The 23064-nt window shown below is 56.4% G+C and overlaps 1 protein-coding gene across 1 annotated transcript in view; it reads right to left on the reverse strand.

The window, feature by feature from the left end:
* Positions 1 to 23064, reverse strand: part of DSCAML1 (DS cell adhesion molecule like 1) — a 96501-nt gene that overhangs the window by 1676 nt on the left and 71761 nt on the right. The window contains 25 exon segments of the mRNA XM_041413866.1: positions 2317 to 2628; positions 3019 to 3213; positions 3397 to 3549; positions 3683 to 3801; positions 4142 to 4172; positions 4390 to 4545; positions 4633 to 4920; positions 5004 to 5192; positions 6841 to 6939; positions 7120 to 7283; positions 7373 to 7490; positions 7678 to 7831; positions 8968 to 9107; positions 9649 to 9804; positions 9879 to 10025; positions 10912 to 11152; positions 12016 to 12086; positions 12235 to 12402; positions 12790 to 12918; positions 13031 to 13127; positions 13751 to 13950; positions 18288 to 18464; positions 18594 to 18713; positions 18922 to 19200; positions 22160 to 22432. Coding sequence (XP_041269800.1) covers positions 2317 to 2628; positions 3019 to 3213; positions 3397 to 3549; positions 3683 to 3801; positions 4142 to 4172; positions 4390 to 4545; positions 4633 to 4920; positions 5004 to 5192; positions 6841 to 6939; positions 7120 to 7283; positions 7373 to 7490; positions 7678 to 7831; positions 8968 to 9107; positions 9649 to 9804; positions 9879 to 10025; positions 10912 to 11152; positions 12016 to 12086; positions 12235 to 12402; positions 12790 to 12918; positions 13031 to 13127; positions 13751 to 13950; positions 18288 to 18464; positions 18594 to 18713; positions 18922 to 19200; positions 22160 to 22432 — 4176 coding nt within the window.

The raw sequence follows: 23064 nt of genomic DNA on the forward strand, positions 1-23064 counted from the left end.
TGATGCTGAAGCTCTGCTACAGGACAGACACAGATCCTGTTCTGTAAAGGACACGGGGAAACGCTCCTTGTGCTCTGTGTCCCACCTGTGCCAGCACCCAGCAGAGGGATGTGGTGTGTCCTACACCCAGCTTTACTCTGCCAAGGTGAGTGGCTGTCGTAAACCACAGCCTGTGCTCTGTTGTGTTATGGCATCATCTATAGTTAGTGCCCAAATTTAGGGGTTTTATGTCTGCGTATGGATAACCCGTGTTGTTATATTGGCTGTTATCAGTGTTATAGGGTTTTATTTCTGTTCCATTATGCTGCTCCCTTTGTGTTCTACAGCATCACCTCCAGCTGTAGGGCTTTAATTTAAGGATTTATATGTCCACAGATGTAAAGGCCTGTTATTAGTTTGCCTTTTATATTTGCAATATATAACACCTCTAGCCATAGAGCATTACTCCTTTAATTGTACATATTGTTCAGCGTGTGCTGAAAGGGCATGATCCTCTCTTCACAGGATGTGAAGAGAATGTATTGCAGGATCTGTGCTGGTAATAAAGGATACAGCACATATATATATGGGATTATGTGTATTAGTACCTTAATTTTAGGAGTTATGGTTACGTGTATATATATAAATTTTTACGTTTAAAAATAAATGTTATATATAAAATAAATATTATATTTAATAAAATAAATAAAAATATAAAATATTATATATAATATTATTTATATATATAAATGTACATAAATCTCTATAGAAATACATATAAATTTCTTTAATAAAATAGAAAAACTTTTCTATATAGATATGTACATTAATCTATCTGTGAATATATAAAAATTTACATATAAGTATACATAAACTTATATATAAATGTATAAATTTTTAATGGAAATATAGAAATGACTATATGAAATATAGAAATTTATACATCAATATATAAAAATCTATGTATAAATTTATTTTATATAAATGTATATATTTGCAAATAAATATATAAGATTATATAGTTAAATATATAAAAAAATTATATATTTTTATATATATAAATCCCTGTGTTATTGTATTGTCTCTTGCAGGTGTTATATTGTTTTTATTAGAGCACTATTGCCTTGAAACTTGTATGCTTTATTATAGGTTCTGTAAATTCCTTTTTTTTAAGGTTACAACGGTGTTATACCTAATACACTCTGTGCTACTTAGACTATGCCATAAAAAATATGTGGGCTAATTTGAGGAGAAAGATGATCCCATTATATTGTGTGTTATATAATCAGTAAATAAATTAACTATCAATTCCCACCTATGTATTTTTTAATATATCTTCCAGGTGTTGTTCTATTTTGAGGTAATAAAACTCATGGGGGTGGGAGACTGTCGGGGTCTAGCACTAAGGATAGGGGAGAAATACTGAGGAATACAAAGGAATACTGATGAATTCCACTAAAGCAGGGGGAAAAATATTGATAAACACTGAGGTATACTAAAAACAAGGCAGGGAAATACTGAGAACACCAAAAAATGGGGAAGGTACTGAGGGTCTGGGGCAGTGCTGAAAAATGGGGGGGAATAACAAGGAATACTGATGGATATTAAAAAACAGTAATGAATATTAAGAAGGGAAGGAAGAGTAAAGAATAGGGATACTAAATAGTAACAGGGATACTAAAGAGTAAAGCCAGGGATACTAAAAATGGGATGGAACACTAAAGAACGGAAAAGAATATAAAAAAAAAAAAACAACAAAAAAGAAAAATATCGATGAATGAGGAAAGAACAGTAAGGATGCCAACAAATAGGAAGGAATTCTAAAGAATGGGAAGGAACAGTAAAGAATAGCCAGGGATACTAAAAAATGGGAAGGAATCCTTAAGAATGGGAAGGAACAGTAGCCAGGGATACTAAAAATGGGAAAGAATAATAAAAAAAAAACCATGGGGAAATACGGAGGGATGTGGAAAGAACAGTAAGGAATGCGACCAAATAGGAAGGAATACTGAAAAATGGGAAGGAACAGTAAAATACAGGGGAAAAAATACTAGAGTATGGGAAGGAATCCTAAAGAATGGGGAGAAGTACCAAGGAACTGGGCAAAAAAATACCAAAGATTGAGTGGAATACCAAGGAATGGATGGAATGCCAAGGAAAGGATGAAATACCAAGAAACGGGGAACGACATTAATCGACAGAGAAGGAACGTTACAGCACGGGGAGAAATACCAAGAATGCAAAGGAACACGGGACTGGGAAGGCCTGCTAAGGGTTTTGGGAAGCTCTGGGGCGCTGAGGGCGGGCAGGACCCCCACAGAGCCCACGGGGACCTACTCTTGCTGGCGCGGTGTGGGATGGGCACGGCCACGCCCTTGCCGCGCTCGCTGTCCTGGGGCTTGGGCGGGGAGGCGGTGAAGCGGCAGATGCCGGGCTCGGACGGGGTGCTCATGGAGGTCATGCTGTCGGCGTTGTCCGTGGTGCCCGTGGTCATCTGGTCCGAGGAGCTGTCGGAGATGAAGCACTCGGTGATCTCGAACTTGGCGTGCTGCAGCTGCTCCTCCAGCTTGGCGTGCTCGTAGGCGCGCGCCAGCTCCTCGTAGGTGGACGAGGCGCTCTCCGTGGACACCATGCTGTTCCGCCCCTTGTCTGTGGGGAGAGGATGTGTCACCCACCTTGAGTTCTCCCTGGCAGGAGAATTTCTCCCTGCCTTTATCCATGTCATGGGAATGCCCAGGCTGTCCCTGCTGGGATACACCTGGCCACCTTCAAGGCCAGGTTGGATGGGACATGGAGCAACCCGGTCTAGTGGAAGGGTGGAACAAGATGAGCAATAACGTCCTTTCCAACCCAAACCACTTTGTTTTTTAATGATTCTCTCTGTCCCCATAGCTGGGCATGGCCCTGGCTGCTCATGGTTCCACAATCCCACTGATAAGCTCTGCAGTCACCCTGAACTCACAGTTTGGGGTCTCTGTGCACCCCAAAGCAGCAGACTGCTGCCAGCAGCAGTGCCAGGGAGGCGGTGGCCCTGCATACCTGTGTCCTGCGAGAGGCTGGCGCTGTAGCTGTCACTCTCAGTGACCGTGATGCCGTGCTGGGAGCCCACTGTCCTCCAGTCCGAGGTGAGGGTCCGTGCAGGTGTGGACGCCTGGCACTTGGTGAGTGTCCACTGGCTGGAGTACCTGTTGCGGGTGCTGTGTGCAGACTTCACGCTCTTCCTCGACACGGGGTCTATGGCACAAAGGTGGCAGAGTCACAGTGGGTCCCTTCCACTCACACCCTTCCCTGTCCCTGGAGCACAGCCTACCCCTTCTGCCTTCCCAGCAGCTGCTTTTGGGCACGGCCAGTGCTGGAGGACAGTTCCCTCACCCCTGCCCCGTGTGTACAGCCCCCAGCCCGGCCCCACGCACTCACTGGTGCCAGGACGGATGTCGGACATGTCGATGAGGGGCCCCGTGTTCTGGATCAGGGCTGGGTGGTGCAGAGAGACGCCCGTGCAGAAGCTCTGGGGGTTCACTGCCTGGCTGAACTCCGTGTCGGTCACCGGGATCGTGGCTTTGTCATCCCCTGTGGGAGGGAGCTGGAGCTCAGACCTCTCTCTGGCCAGGCGCTGTAGGCACCTGCTGGCCCACAGCCCGTCCATGGGGTCCCCAGCACTCTGGGGCAGCAGGGGATGGATGGGAGCTCTGCCTGTGCTTACCCAGCTGCTTGATGCCCTCCTTGTCCTCGATGAGGAGCTGCACCCGCGGGATGTCGATGTGCAGGCGGGGGCCCTGTGGGGGCCCCTTCACCGGCGTGTCAAAGCTGCGGTTATTCTTGCTGTGAGGTGAGAGGGGACGCAGACCCACCCATTACCGGACAGAGCCCCGGCGGCTCCAGCCTGGCACGGGCTGGGGATTGCCACCAGCCAGCCCACCCGGGGCTCAGCTCTGCCCAGGCAAGCTCCAGTGTGGCTGCTGGGACCCTCGGGCAGGCAGGAGCAGCCAGGAGCACTGGGCTGCTGTGCCACAGAGTCACTGCCACAGCCTTCACAGGCGTGAGCGCGAGAAGGTCTGAAACCCAGTGAGGGCTGTACCCAGGCTTAAAAGCAGCCACGACCACCCCCAGCACCACCCTGCCTGCCCACCCAGTCCCAGCCACAGGCAGATGTGAGACTCACCTGATCAGCATTTCTGCCAAACTCTTCGCATCTGTGCAGGAGACACAAAAACAAGAAGTTTTTTTGCAAGAGAGCAGTTTAGGGCACAACGAGGCAGCCCAGGAACACAATCTGGGGTCCCGTGTGCTGTGCCCCTGAATAGACACAAAAACCAAGACCGTTTTTTGTAAGAGAGCAGTTTAGGGCACGAGGCAGCCCAGGAACACAATCTGGGGTCCCGTGTGCTGTGCCCCTGAATCCCATCTCACCTCGAAGCCTCTTCAGCCGCTTCTCCTTCCTCTTCTTGCGGATGATGAAGAGCAGGGCCACTCCCAGCGTGGCCAGGATCACGGGGCAGGCGATGGTGAAGAGCTTCTTCACGTCATCACCTTCCCCTTGGGCAGACTTGATCGGGGGGATGGTGCCTAGGGCAGAGCAGGGGCGGGTGGGCACTCAGCGTGCCGGGACCCCCCTCTCTGGTGGCGCTTCCCCCGGCCCGTGTCCCCACTCACTGCCGTCGTAGTCCAGCGTGGCGAACTGCGCGGTCTCGTTGCCGCAGCCGGCGCTGTTGCAGGCCTTCATGCGCAGCTCGTACCAGGTGGCCTCGCGCAGCTCGGTCAGGAACACCTCGCTGGAGCTGTTGGTGCGCAGGCTCTGCCACACCCAGTTGCCCTTGGGCCGGTACTCCAGCACGATGGCGGTGATGGGGCAGCCCCCGCTGCTCCAGCCCTGCAGGTTCAGCCTGGCGTGCGTGGAGTTGATGTGGGTGAAGAGGTGCTGGTCCTTGCTGAAGGAGGGTTCTGCGGGAGAGGAGCTGTCAGGAGGCTGGGGAGGGGACCCCCGTGGCCTCTGGCGGGGCAGGGACACCACAGGCCAGGCTCACCTCTGCCGTGGGTCTTGGCCTCGATGATCTCGCTGATGCGGCCGGCGCCGACGCTGTTCTTGGCCGCCAGCTTCACTTTGTACCAGGTGCCACACTTGAGGCTCTCCAGCTTGAAGGAGCGCTCGGAGGAGCTGATGAACACGTCCTTCCACTCCTCGCTGTTGTCCACCGAGTACTGCAGCACGAAGCCTGTGGGAGCAAGGAGGGGGTCACCTCTGGGCACACGGGTGAGGGGAAGGGGTTATGGCTGGCACAAAGCCTGTGCCCACATCCAGCACAACCTTGCAGTGCCAGGGCATCCATCACACACCAATTCCTGCACGAGTGGTGGTGGAACCTGCCTGCTGTGCCCACCACACAGAGCCAGGCAGGAGCCACGGACAAGAGGAGTGTGGGCACAGCCAGAACCTCCTGAGAGCTCTGCCATCACCCCTGGTCACACCTCGCCTGCCCCCAGCACCCCCAGGATGGCCCCGCTGCTCATTTCCACGAGGGAGTGCACGCTGTGATTGACTGGTGCGAGGCTATAAAGGGAAAGCCGGAATTAAGCAGCTCCCTCGGGAGGCTGCAGGGAAGTTGCTTCTGTCATTGCAGACCGCCTCCTCTGCCGTGATGAGGAGTATTAGGAAGCACACTGTGTCCTAGATGAGCAAACCTGTTACGCTGCCATCACCAAGGCACCTGGAGACGGCTGGTCTGGGCTTCCTGGGAGAGCACAGGGACACAGGGACAGCCCCAAGGACATCGGGGCATCTCAGGACAGCACATCCCTGCTGCCCTGGCCCTGCTGACCAAACTTTCCTGGTGCACTGAGAGGTTTGGCTATTTCTGCAGGATATTTAGCCAATTCTCAAATAAAAATAGCAGGGAAGAGTAGGCTTCCTGCCTTGCTGTGTGCATAATGAGCTGCACAAGGCAGGGCTGGCAGGACGGCCCCGATGCCAACAGCACCCAGGTACCACCGTGGCAATGCCAAAGGGTTCGGGTGAAGGAGCTCTGGGAACACCCAGCTCCAGCTCGGGCAGAGCAGTGGGGACACTTCTCACACCTTCCCACCGCCAAGGATTCCCTGTGGATGGTGACACCAGGAGCTTCCCAAAGCCATGGGCATGTGACTCCCAGCAGTGTCAACACCAGCCCTGACACCCCCGCACCACCCACCCTGGTGCCTGCCACTGCTTATTTATTTATTTTGTACATGCGGTGTGTTTTTAATATTTCTAATCCAATTATAACCAAATTTATCAACAGAGTCCGCTGGAGTGAAAGGCTGCTGGCTGGGGAGATTTGCTTGTAATTACTTTCATGCTTTTAATTAATTGTAAGCGAGGTCTCCTTCCTCGCTCCCCGCTCCCCCCTCCACATGCAGCTGTTTCAACCTATAATTCATGAGATGAATCAGAGCAGAAAGGAGACTTGGGAAAGCTGGGATGCTCCTGGAGCCCTCCCAAAGCCCCCAGCCTGTCAGGGATGTGGGACAACTCCTGCTCTGGTGGGTTCAGAGTGGCACCCATTGCCAGGAGACACGGAGCAGCACTGGGGCTGGCCACCACCACCTTAGCACCCAGTGATGTGCCCTTCTTTAGCTACATCAGTCCCTGCAGCTTGTCCAAAACACCTTTCAAACCCCTCATCAGGGCTGGCAGCCCCTGCTAAGAGCTCAGAGGCATCAGCCTTACTCTGAAGCATTTCTGGGGCATTTTGGAGAGGGGGAAACTGAGGTGCAGGTACAAAAACGTGGCACAGTGTGCCTGCAAATATGTTCCATGAGAATGGAACCAGTCATGGTTCTGGGATGAGCTGCTGGCAGCAGCCCCATCACTCACAGCAGCCCTACCTCGGATGGAGCTGCCCCCGTTGTCCCCAGGGATCCAGGCCAGCGTGATGGACGATGCCGAGGTCTTGGAGACGGTCAGGCGGGGCTGGTCTGGGGGCACTAGGGAGGAGGGAAAGCCCATGAGCACCTCACACATGCAGAGTGCCCCCAAAAGAGGCAAGGAGACCTCGCACTCACGCCTGGGCCAGCAGGAGCCCCTGGAGCAGGACGGACCCCGGGCACTGGCCAGTGGGGACAGAGCGTGTCCGTGCAGGGCAGGCATGCGGGTGGAGCCCTCACCTTGCACCAGCAGGTTGATGATGATGGTGTCGAAGCCCCAGGTGTTGGTGGCAGTGCAGGTGTAGTAGCCGGAGTCCTCGGCCTTCACCGAGCGCAGCACCAGCGTCCCGTTGGCCTGGATCAGGCGGTGGCCGTCCACCGTCACCGGGATGGCAGAGTCCTCGCTGCCAGGAGGACAGGGGGCACATCAGCCGTGTGTGGCACAGCCAGAGCTGGCACCAGCCCCCAGCACGGCTGGCAGCCCCCTCCATACCTGTCCTTGGTCCACTTGATGGCAGGGACCGGCTCCCCGACGGAGTTGCACGGCAGCCTCACGTCCTTCATCCAGGGCGTGGTGACGGTGCCTCCGAAGGAGATGATCTTGGCGGGGGCTTGGGGGGCAAGGAGGAGATCAGCCTGGGGGGCAGGCCCCGTGCACAGACCCCCCGAGGTGTAAGGACACCTGGGACCCCAGTGCTGCCCCTCCTCTGCCCTGGGGTCACCCAGCCGTCGCTCCCTGCGGGCCGTGGGGCAGGGCACAGCAGCGGGGTGTCCCCCCAGGCTGGCAGCCCCCCGTACCTTTGCCCGCCGGCTCGATGGTGACCTTCTCGCTGATGTTGCCGCGGCCGGCGGAGGTGACAGCGGCCACCCAGAGCAGGTACTGCTGGCCCCGGTTCAGGTGGGCGATGCGGTAGAAGAGCTGGTCCGGGCTGGTCTCGTACTCGCTGGGAGCCTGCGGAGGGGAGAAGACGAAGCTTCTGTGAGACCCCCAGCGCAGACCCCACCGCCCCTGGCGGGTTTATCCCGAGCAGCAGCGGCTCGGCTCCGCTCACACCCCTCAATGCCGGGGAGAGCCGGCTGGTGTCGTGATTCCTCCAGGGAGCCGGGCTGCAGCCCAGGAGCAGATGGCTGAGCCGGCATCCTTGTTCCCAGGAAAGGACTCTGCCCTGGCACCGCCGAGCTGCAGCAGGGCCAGCCTGGGGGCAACGCCAGCCGGGATGGCCCAAACCCACGAGAGGCTAAGGGGGTCCCAAAACCCACGGGGGGTCAGTGCATCGCCTGTCCCAGCCCTGCGGTAGCCCTGCGGACAGGGCTGGCTGTGTGCAAGCAGCGGGGGCAGTCCCCATCACGGCAGGGACAAAGTCACCCTGCCCCACGAACGCCACGAGGGGAAGGACACAGCGCCTGGCTGTGCCACCCTGCCAGCACCGGGCAGGGATGGGCTCCACGACCCCCGTGGCACAGGATGGGTCTATTAAAACATGACTTGGCAGGTACCTGTGTGCTCACTGTCGGCACACGTGTGCCCTTGTGGGGACACGGATGTGAGTGTACCCCAAAGCAGACACACCTATATGAATATTGTATAGTACACATCATTTTTTTTTTACCCAAATGACAGTTTTGACAAGATGCCAAGAAAACAATATCGGATCCCAGCGGTTTTACCAGTTGCTTTGATGAAAAGATTATGTTGCCCTGGAAACCAGAGGCTCAGATAGTGAAATGAGTTTGAGAAGGAGCTTTTGATAAGCACTAGTCTGCAGACCTCCCATCAACCTCTCCCTCACCAAGGAGGGATGGGGCCAGGTTGGATTTCTATTTCATTTTCGGTCAGCTGCTGGCATGTTTCCCCCTCTGGAGCAAGCGCTGAGCAGGGCAGATGCCAGAGAATGGGAACAGAGAGATGATGGGGCCATTCCCTGCTGCACAGTGCCCACGGATGCCCTTGGACAATTCCGCAGTGCACCCCAAGAGGTCTTTGCTGCGGCTGCTGCCTGGCATCAGCTCTCCCTCCCGTTCCTGCCCGGCCAGCTCAGCATTCCCTGGCACACCGTGGCCATTCCCAGCCCCGTTCCCATCTCGTACCGGCTGCCCCGAGCCGGGGCTGGAGCAGAAGATGGTGTACTTCCGAATGATGCCGTTGGGCTTGGCCGGCGGCAGCCAGGACACCACCACGCTGCTGGCAGAGGACGGCACAGCCTTGATCCCAGCTGGGGGACCTGGAACTGAGGAGGGACAGCATGGCAGGGCTGGTGCCAGGAGGTCTCCAAGGTCTCTGCCCAGCTGGGAGGTGTGACAGCACCCTGCTGTGGGGCTGGCATCCCAACCACACCCTGGGAAGCAGCCGCAATGGTGGTGTCACACACAGGCAGGGACAGGTCTGCCTGTAGGACACCTCTCCACGGGTGGCTCTGGTCCCCGTGTGAGCCAGAGGCAGGAGGGTTAATTGCAGCCCAAGCTCTGCTTTAGAAATCATGATTGGCTTTTAATGGCCATCTCCTTAATCTGTCAGCCGTACCCTGCCCAGCTGCGCCTCCCTCCCAGCATCTGGCACTTCCCAGGACACAGGCCCAGGGATGCTCTGCTAGCGAGCTAATGGCAGTAAAGTAGGGCAGGCGGGGTGTAAATATTTAAATATCAGCACTTAAGGAAAAGGAAAGAAAGGGAAAGGGAAATGCCCTGCCCATGGCTGTACACGGGGGGTTTCCCCTGTGCCCCCGCAGCCTCTCCAGCCCCGTGGCACGAGCGGGTGGCAAAGCCACTTACTGTCCTCCTTGGTCTGGATGTAGAGCACGCTGCTGCGGACGCCGTCGCCCGCCTGGGTGTAGGCCAGCACCTGCACGCTGTAGTTGGTGAATTTCTCCATGCCCCGCAGCTCCACTCGCTCCCGCGTGGTCGTGATGTTCTGCATCTCGCCCCACTCTGCGGGAGGCAGGGCCTGTCAGCCCCTGCGCCCCCCAGGGCCCCCGTGTCACCCGCTCCCCACGTGTGCTCACCTCCGTCCATGTAGAGGGACCAGAAGATGACCCGGTAGCCCTTGAGCACCCCGTTGAGGGTGCTGCGCGGGGGCTCCGACCAGGAGATCACCGCCACGTCCGAGGTGATGGAGATGGCGCGCACGTTCTCGGGGGGCTGGCTGGGAACTGGGGAGGGATGAGGAGGACAGTCAGCAGGAGGCTGGAGATGCCAGGCTGAAGGAGCTGTGTCCCACACAGCCACGCTGACTGCACCCACGCAGACCCCGCTGTGCTGCTGGAAGCCCTCAGCCCATCCTGCCCAGCAGTGCTCTGTCTCCAACATGCAGTTTTCCTTCTCCTGGGCCAGCGAGGTGGGTGTGAACCCTGTGTTGGTGGTGACAGGGAGGATGCTTTCCAGTGAGGGGAGAGTGGGAGAGCTGACTGGATGCGAGGTAATTAGATCCCATTGCCCCGCAAGAGGTAACTCTAATTTTTATGAGCATTTAAATGATAATACATCACCATAACGATCCTCTTTGAAAATGATTATTGTTTCATATTACTTAGGTGCAAAAATATAAGCACCATGTAATTAGGGACAGAGTATAATAAACTAATACAGATAGTCCGTTTGAACAAAATGAAGGTAATATAATTATGGAAAAGACACTATTGCTAAAACAGGGGCCCTTGAATACCCCGGGAGGAGTGCTAATGCAGCCAGGAAACGATCGCGGTTTGACAGGCTAACGAGAGCCTTAATTAAGTATGAAAAACTGCTGAGCAAACGCGCTGCAAAACTTTTTCCTCATTGTTTTTAAAACGACTGAGGCCATCAGCGACTGTGTCCCAGACAGAAACCTGCCTGGCACATCAGCAGTGCCAAAATCCACCTTGCACCCTTTAGCTGCGCCACAAACCCAGTGCCACGGGTGTCCTGTGCTCCCGGTTCCTTCCCAGAGAGCTGTGAGGGCGCACACAGCCACCACCCCAGACCTGTGTGATGGGATGGGCACCAACTGAGTGCCCTGGGTGGCACCTGGACCTGGTTTGGTCACTGGGCCATCCTTACCGTCCTCCAGCGTGGTGGCGTTGATCTCGCTGGACGAGGGCCCCGTGCCCGCGCGGTTGAACGCCTGCACCACCACCCCGTACTGAGCAAACTTCTTGAGGTTGTCCAGCGTGTAGACCTCGCTGTCCCCCGTGGCCTTCATCTCCACGATGCTGTACTGCCCGTTGCTGCCCGGGCTGTTCTCCCGGTAGCCGATCTGGTAGCCACGGATCACCCCGTTCTGCAGCTCCTTCTTGGGGGCCTGAGCACAGCGAGGGCAGGACGGAGCAGTGTCACAGGGGTGGGAGGCTCACAGGGCTCTGTGCCCCAACCACCTCTCCCCTGGGGCTTTTCCCAAGGCTTTCCAGTTGTTTTCCCTCCCCACTTTTCACTGAGTGGCAAAATAGTGATAAAAAATGTCCTGTGGGTCCTCAGAGCCACCAGAGAGGAAAGTGCTGCCTGGACAGCACCAGTCCCCAGCTGGAGCAGGAGAAATCCCAAGTCTGGCAGCCTGAGAGGCCAGATTGAGATCAATCTTAACAATATTTCTCTGAAGCATTAACAAATCAATAGGGTTGATTGCAAATTTATGTTACAATGCCAGGGCGATCCATCTTGCTGAAATACTCCTAAAATGAAGTGACTTATCTTTCAAGTGAATCTTACTTTTCATTAATCTGTTTTTCAGTGCTTAAGGGGAGGTGGGGGGAGAAGCTGGAACCCTAAATTTATTGACTTAGCAGTTCATTCCCAAGTCCTAACTTTATAATCAATTTTATTTTTCATTAGGCAGCTTCAGAAAAATAAATCCGGTTCTAAGTTTTATTGATCTCTGCTCAAACACTTTGCAATGCAGCACCTGAGTTTTTACATATTTAGCCTCTCTGCCCCATGGTCCCCCATGGACACCCTATGAGATAATGAGCTTGTTGTAAAACATGATTGAAAAGAGCCCCTGAGCAGCAAGGTGAGCTGCCTGCCCAGCCTGCAGATTTTCCCTTTTCCTGGGAGATTCTTCCTGATTTTTGTAATATTGATGGCATGCTGGGTCTCAGGACAAGCTGGGACAGCCAGCCAAACCCCCATAGCCAAAAAAAGCCTACACACCATCCCAGCCTCACTCACCTTCCAGGTGACCTGGATGCTCTGGGACGTGATCGGCTGCAAGGTGACATCCATCGGAGGGCCATCGGGCGCTGAGAGAGACGAACACAAAACCACACATTGAGAAGGTTCAGGAGCTCCTCACCAGGAAATCCCCTGGCTTTAGGAGACCTGTACCTCAGCCAGCTTTCCCCTGTTCCCTTTGCCCACCATCCCCACGCCAGGAGCCCAGGGAGGCACCTGCTTCCTCAGTGCTGATGGTGAGCTCCTTGCTGGGCTCGCTGCGCCCGATCTTGTTGAAGGAGTACATGCGGATGCTGTACACGGAGGCAGGGTGCAGGTCCACGATGTTCGCCTGGTTGATGGTCGGGGAGATGTTGCGTGTAGACTGCTTAAAATCCCAGGAATCTGGAAGAGCAGCAGAGCGGGGCAGAAGGGTCAGAGCCTGAATCCCACCCAGGGTCTGCAGTGCTGAGGGGGCCATGCTCAGGCAGGTGAGGTCCCCAGGCACCTCCAGCTCTTGTACCCCTGGAGAGGTGCTGCTTCCTTCTCTCTCTGTTGTGTGCTGGAGTTCAACTTTTTGCAAATATTGTCTCTTTTAATATTCCCTTTCAAATGCTCCCATCCAACAGAAATTACCATATTTCATTAATGCCGCTCTCTCCTTTCCTCATCAAAGGAACCGGGATGCAGAATATTCCCTTGGAGGCACCGGTGGGGCAGTCCCACACCTGCCCGTGCAGGCCAGCCCCCAGCCCCACTGTGCCATGGGGAGGGGACATCACTGTCACCTACCTGACTTGTTCTTGTACTCGATATCAAAGCCGGTGATGATGCTGTTGCCGTCGAACCGCTGCGTCCATCGCAAATTCATACTCCGGGCTTTCACCTCACGGATCTCCAGCTCCGGCGGGTCAGGGGGCTCTTGGGGACACGCAGGCAGGTCAGGGACACAGGCAGAGGAGGCCCCCAGGAGCAGGGGGACGCTCCCAGCAAGGCTCTGCACCGCAGGGCTCACGCAGGGGGGATGGAGTACCTTGGACAGTGAGCTGGATCAAGCCTCTGTCCTCGCCGTAGGAGTTGATGGCGTGACAGGAGAAGAAGACGGAGTCCCCGCGGTCGGCTGGTTTCAGCTGCCAGTGTTCCAGGGAGAGGAGCCAATTCACACTGAGCTGCCCCAGCACTGTGCCCTGCCTTCCCCTGCCATCCCTGCCTGCTCCCACCACAGTGCCACTCACTGGAGTTGCAATCCCTCCCATGGCACTCCCAACACCCCTCTGGGCTCAGCTTTGCTACTCAAGGAGCCTGGCGCAGTGCCAGGCCCTGTGACACCTCCTGGGGACCACCACACCCTCCCTGTACCTCCCCTTCTTCTCTCCCACATCCAGCAAGACATCATCGTGAACATGGATGCCAGGGAGAAGAAAGAAGAAGGACAGGGCACGCCCAAACCCCTCCACCCTGGAACCCCTGACCCCCATGTACAGAATTCCAAACCCCCCTGTACCATGCTCCAAAATTCTTCCCTCCACCCTGTGATTGCTACTGCTATGCTGCTTAAACTTCTGTGACCTGTAATTCTTCATATAACGTTGGTAATTTGCTCCATGGGTTGAGATTGAATTCCCAGGTGTCTTTGGCTTCCTGCCAGGGTCTCTGAGCCCCTGCCAGGACCTTGAACCATCCAGAGAACCCAGAGGGATGTCCTGGTTCTGACCCCAGCAGCCCAGGCAGGTGCAGGACGCCCAGCCCTCACCTTGAGGGTGGAGATGACCTCGTCGCCGTTGTCCTTGGTGGTGATGGCGTAGCGCATGTTGCGGTCGGGGTCGATGACGGTGTCCCCCTTCTCCCAGCGGATGATGATGGGCCGCTCGCCCCGCGCCGTGCAGTTCAGCTCCTTGGTCTGGCCCTTGATGGCGATGGTGGTGTTGGGGTGGGAGGTGATCATGGCCGGGACTGCGGGGAGGAGAAGCGTCACCCGTGTGCCCGGGGGTGCCACCTGTGGCTGCGGGGCCCTGCAGAGCCCAGGGACCCGGCGAGGGCACGGCGCATGCGGCTCTCACCGAGCGGCCCCGCAGCCCCGAGCGGAACCGTCGCGCTGCATTATACAGCTCAGGATCATAAAATAATGAAGCAGATAAATTTTATAATGCATAGCATTACACCGGGGTAGACAATAAAACGTGAAAGACAAATAACCAAGTGCACACTATAATGAAGAGAAAGCCTCCAGTCTGAGACGTGCGGGTATGAATTATTGACTAAGGTTTTACACTCCCGAGGATGAGAGGAAGAATGTTTTCCATCACTGATTTGCATAATTCACTCGTATAAACCTGGGCAGAATACAGAGTGTGATTTCCCATCAGCAAGGCCGCCTTTGCACTGCAGATGCCAGAGATGATTTCTTTTCCATATTCACCCCAATATACAAACGGGGCCAGTGGGGACACCCTGTGCCATGGTCACCACCTGGCACGGGTGCAGAACCCAGAGGTGCTCGAGCAGTGGGTGCAGCACACATGGAGATGGCTGATCAGTGCTGTGAGGGTGCTGTACTGATCCCTGGCCTGGCTCTTCCCTGCTCCAAGAGCCAAGCTCTTTGTGCCACTCCAGTGCCATGCAGTGGGCTGGCTGTGGCAGGCACCACACAGGAGGAACGGGCTGGGGGACCGAGGGCAGGCTGGGTAAGCAGAAAAAAATGTAATGCATAAACAAACAGCAGTGCTGAGTCCTGCAGTAATGTATGATAATGACAATCCGCAAAGGCAACACACACTGTTCTAATGGGACACAAGAGGCTCTAATGAGCTACGACTCCTCGGCTTTCCGTGGCAATGTAATTCAATTAGCAGCGGAGGAAACCTTTCCTCCTGAGCTGCTGGAGTTTGTGGGGTGCAGGACAGTGCAGTGCCCAGCTTGGTGCCCGTGTGACAATCCTGCCCCAAGGGGAGCACAGCACCCCTGAGCTGGCAGGGGATGGCAGAGAGCAGGGATGTTGTGGCAGCACAGCCTGGGGCACCAAGGGTCACAAGAAGCAGCCCAAGACTTCTCCAAACTCTGCCCTGTCCCATCCCCAGTGCTCTGACACCTCTGCCTGCCTCAGCCCCGGGTCAGGGCCACACAAAGGACTGTCCCCCCCCAGCATCCCATGTCCCATGGGGTGGGAACAGAGCACAGGGACAGCCGGGGGCTCCTGCACTTGCCCCAGAGCAGGGCTGAGTGCACAGCACAGCCAAGGGCACACACAGCTGGAGGAGGGGCTCAGCACCCACTCCTGGCACGCCTTGCCAGGCTGCTGCCCACTGTCCCCTGCTCCGGCCACGGAAAACCACCGAGGGGCCACCCTGCTATTTGGGAAAAAGGGACTGCAGGGATGTGGTCCCTGCACTCAGCCCTCATTCAGCCAGGCTGGAGCACAGTGCAGCAGCAGAGGGTGTGAGGTTGTGGGGCCCAAGGGGCAGGACAGCCCCTCAGGGCTGCAGCAGCCTGGGCTGCACTGGCCCCTTCCCAGCGAGCACAGGCCCCGGGAGAGGAGCTCCTTTTCAGGCTCTGCTTCACTGAAATGCTCTTATTGATGTTTGATTAAAAGCAGCTCCTTGGATGTAAACATATCAACTTCTCTCAATTGCCAGGGTCCCACGGGAGCTGCACGTAGTCCAGAGCAGGAAAAGAGCACAACAAACCCCAAGAAATCCCCAAGCAGCTGTGAGGATAGCACAGATTGGGGCATTGGCACCTAACACCTGCCCTGGAGCAGCTCTGCAGCTTGCAGAGGGACCACATTGCTTGGGACTGGCTGCAGGGACCTCCAGGGGCACCTGGGGGCTGCTCCTAACCAGGCTGTGATCCCTTCCTGGGTGCAGGGGCATCACTAATGTGGCATCAACCACAGCTCACGCAGCACTCTGGGCTGACAAGCTTCCTTTGAGGAGAGCTCACCTCCAACGCCTCCTGTGCCCTCCACTCTGTGCCCACCAGGGCCCACCCCACCCACCCAGCCTCTCCAGGTGCCCACAGCCTTGTTAACAAGGCCACAAGCAGAGGCTGCTCCCCCTGGCAGGGCAGAGATAAGCCTGGGAACAAAGGAAGCCGACAGCCACCAGCACGCTGCTGTCCCACACCCGGCTGGGGCACGAGCCGCTTGCCAGAGCGCTGGTGACAACTGAATGAGAACAGTGACAAGGGTGACAAGGGCTGTGCCTGCCTCCCTCGCCCCCCTCGCTCTTGTTTGGAGCTGGCTCTGTGATGTTAATTTGATTGCACCCGTCTCAGCTTCCTTTCTACACTGATTAGCTGAGTTTCACCTGAAGCATGAGATTAATTCAAATTGCATGGAAGCAATCAGTTATGCTCGTGCTGTGTGGCAGCGAACTTCCAAAGAGGGCCGTGCCACCACCACGGACAGAGACCCCTCCACCTGCCCCCTGGCTGGACCCCTGGCACCGAGGTGCCGGCACGGAGCAGGCAGAGGAGCCCCCTCCCCAGCGCCCAGGGTGCTGCCGCTCCTGCAGGACCCCCGGGGACATGACTGTCCCCCTCCCACACGCTCCTGACACCCGGGCAGGTGTGCAGCCGTGTGCTAAATGGCATTTATCACGCGCTGCTGGGCCCCTCACCTGCGCCCAGCCCAGCCCGCTGTCCCCCCGGGCACACGCTCAGATACTCCAGCGCTCCCCACCTTCCACTCCCTGCTGGGTGCTGCTGAGTTCCTCGGGCAGGGAAGGACAGGCTGCCGTGCTGTGGGAGCCTCAACCCCGTGGGTGACATTCCCCAAGCGAATCTGGTGGCTTTCCCCACCCACCACCCCCTGACCAAAGCATCACCCAGCTGCTCCTGGCTCTGCCCAGCCCAGGGAACTCGGTGTGCCCAGTGTGTCACCCGGCTGTCCCCTTGCCGTGGTACCAGGGCAGGGGATGTGTGACACCAGCTGGCTGTGGCACTGCCCTCTCCCCTGCTGACCGCCAGCACGCTTTGTTTGGGCTCTGATTAACTCTCATTTAACCGAGTCCGCAGTGGCCTGACTTTCAGGGAAAGCCAGTGCTGATCTCCCTTTAATTGGGCTGACATTTCGCTAAACAAACAAAAACCCCAAAATGAAACAAAACAAAGAGCCCATCTAATGCTTAATTGGCTGTGGCGCCTCGTCTACCTATTCATCCAAACCTTTTCAAAGGCAGCGAGGGCTCCGAGGGCTCGGGGAGATGCAAAAGCACTCGCATAATAAGGTTATGTGCTATTCAAGTCAGCAAGCAACCTGTCCTGGGATGCAATTACAGGAGCTAGCAGGGACACGGCACCAGCTCGGGCTCCCAGACTTCGCCTGCTCACTCGGGATTAATCGCCTCGACTTTGTACCTGCACCTCATTGAAGTGCCTTGTTTGAAGTCGCTGGGTTTGATTCATCACTTGCAGGGATAAATTAAACAGCTGACAGCGAGGGGAACGGGAACCTGGGAAGGCAGAGGCTGGGTGGGGAGGGGAGAAGCCCCTGAGAGGAACAGCTGCTGGTGTTGGGGAAGAAAGCGGCAGGCTGGGGAGGGGAGGCCAGGGCATGGTGGTGACCAGAGAAAGCCGCGTGTCCCCTCTGCCCACAGCACCCTGGGTGGCTCCCACGGCTTCACCCGCAGCCCCATCCCCTCTGGCACAGCGTGCTCACTGCCTCATTCCCAGCATGGTCAAGGCAAAGTTTAATCCTTCTGAGCCCAGTCCTGACCCCAGCCCCTCCTGGAGACACCAGGAGTGAGGGTGATTGCTCTGGACCCCCTCCACCACCTCCTTTTGGAGGTTTGAATGCTCCCAGCAGCAACGAGCCCAATAACTAACACGGAGCTGGCAATTATACATTCTGCTGATAGCAACGGGAGAGCAATCCAATAACACACACAGTTCAAACACGGTGTCTAACAACACTTCCCAGCCCATCCCTGTCAAAGCAGCCCAGCTATTTCCTTTCCTCCTGGATGATGTAGATTGATTGCCTGGTTTTATTAAAGACAAAGTGTGTTTAATAGCAAAAGGGAAGCGGGTCCCTGGAGGGGAGGAATCGATGCCCTCCCGTGCCCTGCATTGATCGTGGGGATGCGTGGGGCCGAGGCTGGAGCACGGCTGGTGTGGTTGGAACCCTCAGAACAGAGAGGGAGGCTGTGCCAGACCAGACTCTGCTGGTGACCCCACGTCCCACAGCCACCCTCACTGTGCCCACTGACCCCACGGGGTCACCGCTGTGGCCCTGCCAGGAGCAGCTCCCTGTCCCCGTGACGATGCCCCGTGGCACAGCCCTGGGTACCTACTCTTGACAGTGAGGAACATGGACTTGCTGATGTCTGTGCCCACGCCGTTGCTGGCCTGGCAGAGGTAGTAGCCGATGTCCTCCTCCAGCACGTGGCGGATGAGCAGGGAGCTGTTGGGCAGGATCTGGATGCGGCCCGTCAGGGGGATGGGGTGGTACTGCTGGGGGTTGCCACTTCCTGGGAGGGGACACAGAGGGACAGAGTTCAGCTGAGGCAGAGCAGCTCTCAGTAGGCTCGGAGCTGGGGTGGCCCAAGGGGCTCTCCCCAGTCTGCACTGCCATCCCCACTGCCATGACCCATCCCTACCTTTAGCGTGCTTCCACATGACTTTGGGAGGGGGGTACCCATCAACAGAGCAGTTCAGCACCCCGGCTTTTCCATAGATGCCATCTTGGTTGTTGGGTTGGACCACAAAGCGAGGAGGCACTGCGGAGTTTGGGAGAAAGGACGGTCACTGCAGGAAAATCCCCATCAGATCCCAACAGCTCCCCACTGCCTGTGGGCACCGGGGTGCCATGGCTCAGCCTTGCTCCTCACCCTCCCAAATTCCCTCTGCTCCCCACTGTGCTGCCCTCCCTCCCTCCCTCTCCCACTGGGACAGGGGGATGTGGGGCCGGGTGACCCCCGGGCTCACCCCGCACGATCAGCTGCCGCTCCCGGCTGACGGTGGCAGCGTCGTTGCTGGCGATGCAGGTGTAGTTCCCGTTGTGCTTGAGGGACACACTGGAGATCTGCAGGGAGCTCATGAACTCCTTGCTCTCGATGGTGACCCCAGAGCCAGAGAGGATGACGTGCCCGTCCTTCCTCCAGGTGATGTGGATGGGCATGTCCCCGGAGGAGACCACGCAGGGGATGTAGAGGAGCTGTCCGATGGAGGCTGGCGGGAACTCGAAGGGCTGGATCAGAGGAGGGACTGTCGAGGGGAGAGGCAGAGGATGCTGGAGAGCCCGTCCCAGGAAAGCCTTCCTCTAGTGGGGATGGGCTGCAGCAGGGCTCGGGGAAGATGCTGTCCCGGGAGGAGAAGCCCAGAAACTAAGACAGGCTTTTGATTCCACCAGGAACAAGGCCGGGGGACAGCAGGAGGTGCCATCAAGCAGAGAACAGCAGGAAGACTTCTCCCACCTGACAGGGCCACCCTGCTGGGGGTGGGATGGAGAAACGCTGACCCTGCACTGGGGAAAGCCCCGGCCACCCCCAGCACGTGCCACCCGAAATTCCACCTCAGCATTTATCCACTCCCAGAAAAGCCATTATTAGATGGATGCTTTTCTTAAAGGCGCTGCATTCAGAACCAGCCATTATCTTTCTGATAACTTAATTAGGCAACTGCAGCAGCATCTCTGGCAATGTGGGAGGGGGAAGAAAGCGGAGAGAGGGAGACAATTAGCTTAACAAGGCTCAGCACCTGGTAGATGAGATCCTCGTTCTGCAGTCTCCATAATTAAATTAGCAGCCTGCCAATTGTCCCTTCAGCAGCAGGGAGCTGCCCTCTCGTGCAGGCACGGGGGCAGTTCCCTGGACCCCCACGCACTTCCCTGGGCTCCCACCTCCACCCTGTGCCCATCCTGCCACTCAGGTCTTGGCACTGCTGCCTGGTCCAGAGCACGGCAAGCAGAGGCTGTCACTGTCCCCCAGGTGGGAGCCACTGCCAAGGACAGGCAGGTACAGGCAGGGCGGGCCTGTCCCTCTGCCGGTGACAACAACGTGGCTCGAGCTGCCAGAGCCATGGAGCCAGTGCTGCCTGTTTTCCATAATTAATGAATAATTAATTGGGAATGCACTGCAGTCTATTGCAGAGCGGGGATGGGCTTGTGGACCACGCCTCTCCAAACACGCCCCTCCGGCCGCTCTCCCTGCTCCAGCTTCCCACAAACAGAGCTCACAACTCCCCTTTCCTTCCCAGATTGCTTCCCACTGCCATTCTCCTTTCTCCAGAGTTTCCAGGCCCTCGCTTGCCAGCAGCCTCGAGCACCCTGCCCAAGGTGCCACCACAGAGCTCATCCCAGCAGCTCCAATCCAGAGGTGACCCTGAGCAGCCTCTGCCTTCCTGGTACTGTGTCAACCTCGTGCTCCCCGAAACTGCAGCCACCCGAGCAGAGCTGTGTGGGAGCCCCAGGACAGCAGCAACCCACACGGGATTTATTAAAACCTTCAAAGATGTCTGCAGGAAGAAGGAGCTGTCAGGGCACCTTGGAGGAGGCTGGATTTTGGATTGAGCTGCTGGGGAAGTGCAGGGAAGAGGCCTCAGCAGCATCCCTGATCAGCAAAGCCCTGTGGAGCTGGGAGGTTTGAAACTGGGATCCTCGGGCTCCCTGGCTAAGAAGCAGCAGCTACAGCTGGGCAGGAGTTTCCCTCAGCACGAGATGGGGATGAGGTCTCACGAACAGGGCTGCACATGCCTGTTCCTGGGCAGAGCAGTGCCAGAGGGAACTGTAAAGCTTTTACTGCTGCGAGATCAGAAGGAGCTGCATAACTCACTGGTGGAATTTCATGTGGTCACCAGGCACTTGAGGCCATAAAAGCTTTATGGTGCTCCACGCCACCCCGCGCTCCTCGTGCTACACAGTTATGTTTATTCACTCCCTGACTCTCTTCTAGGGCCTTTGCTATACTGTTCCACAGGCCTTTTATCCAAGGGCCAGAGGAAACGAGGAATTCAGCCAGCAGGGCTGGGTGTAAATCTCCAGCAGTGGAATGAAGACGTCTGGCCCGTGCTGCACCATGCTCCAGCCTGCTCACCTTCCTCAGCCCGTCACCAGCCACTAATCGAGGCAGTAAATCCACACTGGGAAGAGTTCAGTAGCAGTTGCTTCCCAGGATATACAAATCCTCAACTGAACTTGAGCATCCTGCACCCTCTGAGGGCACCTCCCAGTGAACCCCATTGTTTAACTGCTCACAAACCCCCTGAGATGATGTCCCCACATCAGCCCTGCCTGTCCCAAACAAGACCAACATCTCTGGCCTCTTTCCAAGCCCTGGGGCTCCACACGGATAGGGATTTATGTGAGATGAGGAAAGCAGAGCTGGCCAAGCCCTGCAGACCCCAGGAGCAAGAAGACCTCTGTGCACTGCCCTCAGACAGGTTATCCACAGCGTCCTCTCCCCTTTGGAAGCCTGGGAGAAGAGCATTAGCTAATCAAGAGGCAGCATCTCTAATCAGCTTGATGCGCTCTCTCACTAACCTGATTCCTAATAAGAAAATGGTGGCTGGGAGGGGAGGGAGGGGGATCAGAGTAAATCCAGTGCACGAATCCCCCGCTGGGTGAGAGGCAGCATGACAATTGGCCGGCTCTGTCCCCAGTGCCGCCGTGTTTGTCTGAATGATTTACTGCCAGCACCGAGCTGGCGACGGGCACAGGCGACCCCACAACTCCTGAGGAGGGGAGATCCGGGAGCTCCCAGCACAATCTCAGCCAGTCACTGGGAGGGAATGCATCCTGCTCAATTCATTAGGACTGATAGCTCCCTCAATGGGGCTGAATAATTGATGGCCTGGAGAAGCTTTTAAGATGTTCTGTGCGCTCGGAAGACCGAGAGTATTATTTTTTTAAAAGCTAGCGCACACAGAAAAACATCGGTGAAGGTGATCCAAGCAAAGGTTAGATGTTTTAATACGTTATGTTTACACCATAAATCCTTGCTCCATCACTTGTAAGGGGAAATGGATACGGCGTGGCTCGGGGCAGCTGCTGGCAGCTGGCAGGACCAGGTAGCCAAGCCAGCTCCAGAGGGCTGAGCTCGACATCAGAGCATAGCCACCACCTGGCCATGCAGGTGCTCCTCTGCCTCTATCCCACTGCAGGGAGATCCCAAAAACGAGCTGGATGAGCTCTCCCAGCCATCCAGGGGAAGCATCCCCACCCTCTCACCTTTGACGGTGACGTGGACGCTCTGGCTGATGGAGAGCTGGGGCTGGATCAGCACGCTGCACAGGTACTCTCCTTCATCCATGCCTTTCTGCACATCCATCAGCTTCAGGGTGCCGTTCTCAAAGACCACTTGGCGGTGGTTATCGGGCAGCAGCAGCGAGTCCTTGTACCACTTGATGGAGTAATAGGGGTACCCGATGACCCTGCAGTTGATGAAAGTGTCCCTACCCGCGACCGCTGTTATGTTCTTCATGGCGCGGATGCTCGGGGGACCTACATATTGGGGAGGAAGGAAGAGGCAGGCTAGGTTAATTCCGAAGGGCCATTTGCTTGCATGCAGATCTGCTGCTATTCCAGAGCGAGCTCCACAGGTGGAGGAGGTGACCAGGGCAGCTGGGAGCCAGCCTGGTTTGGGTGAGGAGGCGGCACGGGCTCCTCTCAGCTCGCGTGGGGACGGCTGCTCTCGGCTGCAGCCTCCAGCTACTCTGCCTCACCTACCAACAGGGCTGTGCTCCTGGGGCACAGCCACGCTTCAAACAGCAATCCCACTCAGGGCTGGGGGAGCTGAGCCCACACACACCACTGCTGCCCACTGCGGGAGGTCGCATGGTGTTAATTTTCTGCTCTGGGCACAGTGCCTGCCCAGGGTGCCTCCACCTGGCTCCTCTGGCAGCACCAGAGATATGGGAGAGATGGGGAGAGCTCCCCCACCATCACAGCCTCTCTCTGCCTCTCCCAGGAGGAAGCTGCCTGCATTGTGCCAAGCATCCTTGGCAAGAGCTGCTATGGGAACCTGACTTCCACTGGCAAAAACACTTCACCTCCTTGAACCCCACTTTTCTGTGCCCCCCACTGCCAACCTGAGTGTCACTGAAAAGCCAGACAGCCACAAGTCTCTGTCTGGC

Source organism: Onychostruthus taczanowskii, unplaced genomic scaffold, assembly GCF_017590055.1.
Source record: "Onychostruthus taczanowskii isolate IOZ18803 unplaced genomic scaffold, ASM1759005v1 scaffold43, whole genome shotgun sequence".
NCBI lineage: Eukaryota > Metazoa > Chordata > Aves > Passeriformes > Passeridae > Onychostruthus > Onychostruthus taczanowskii.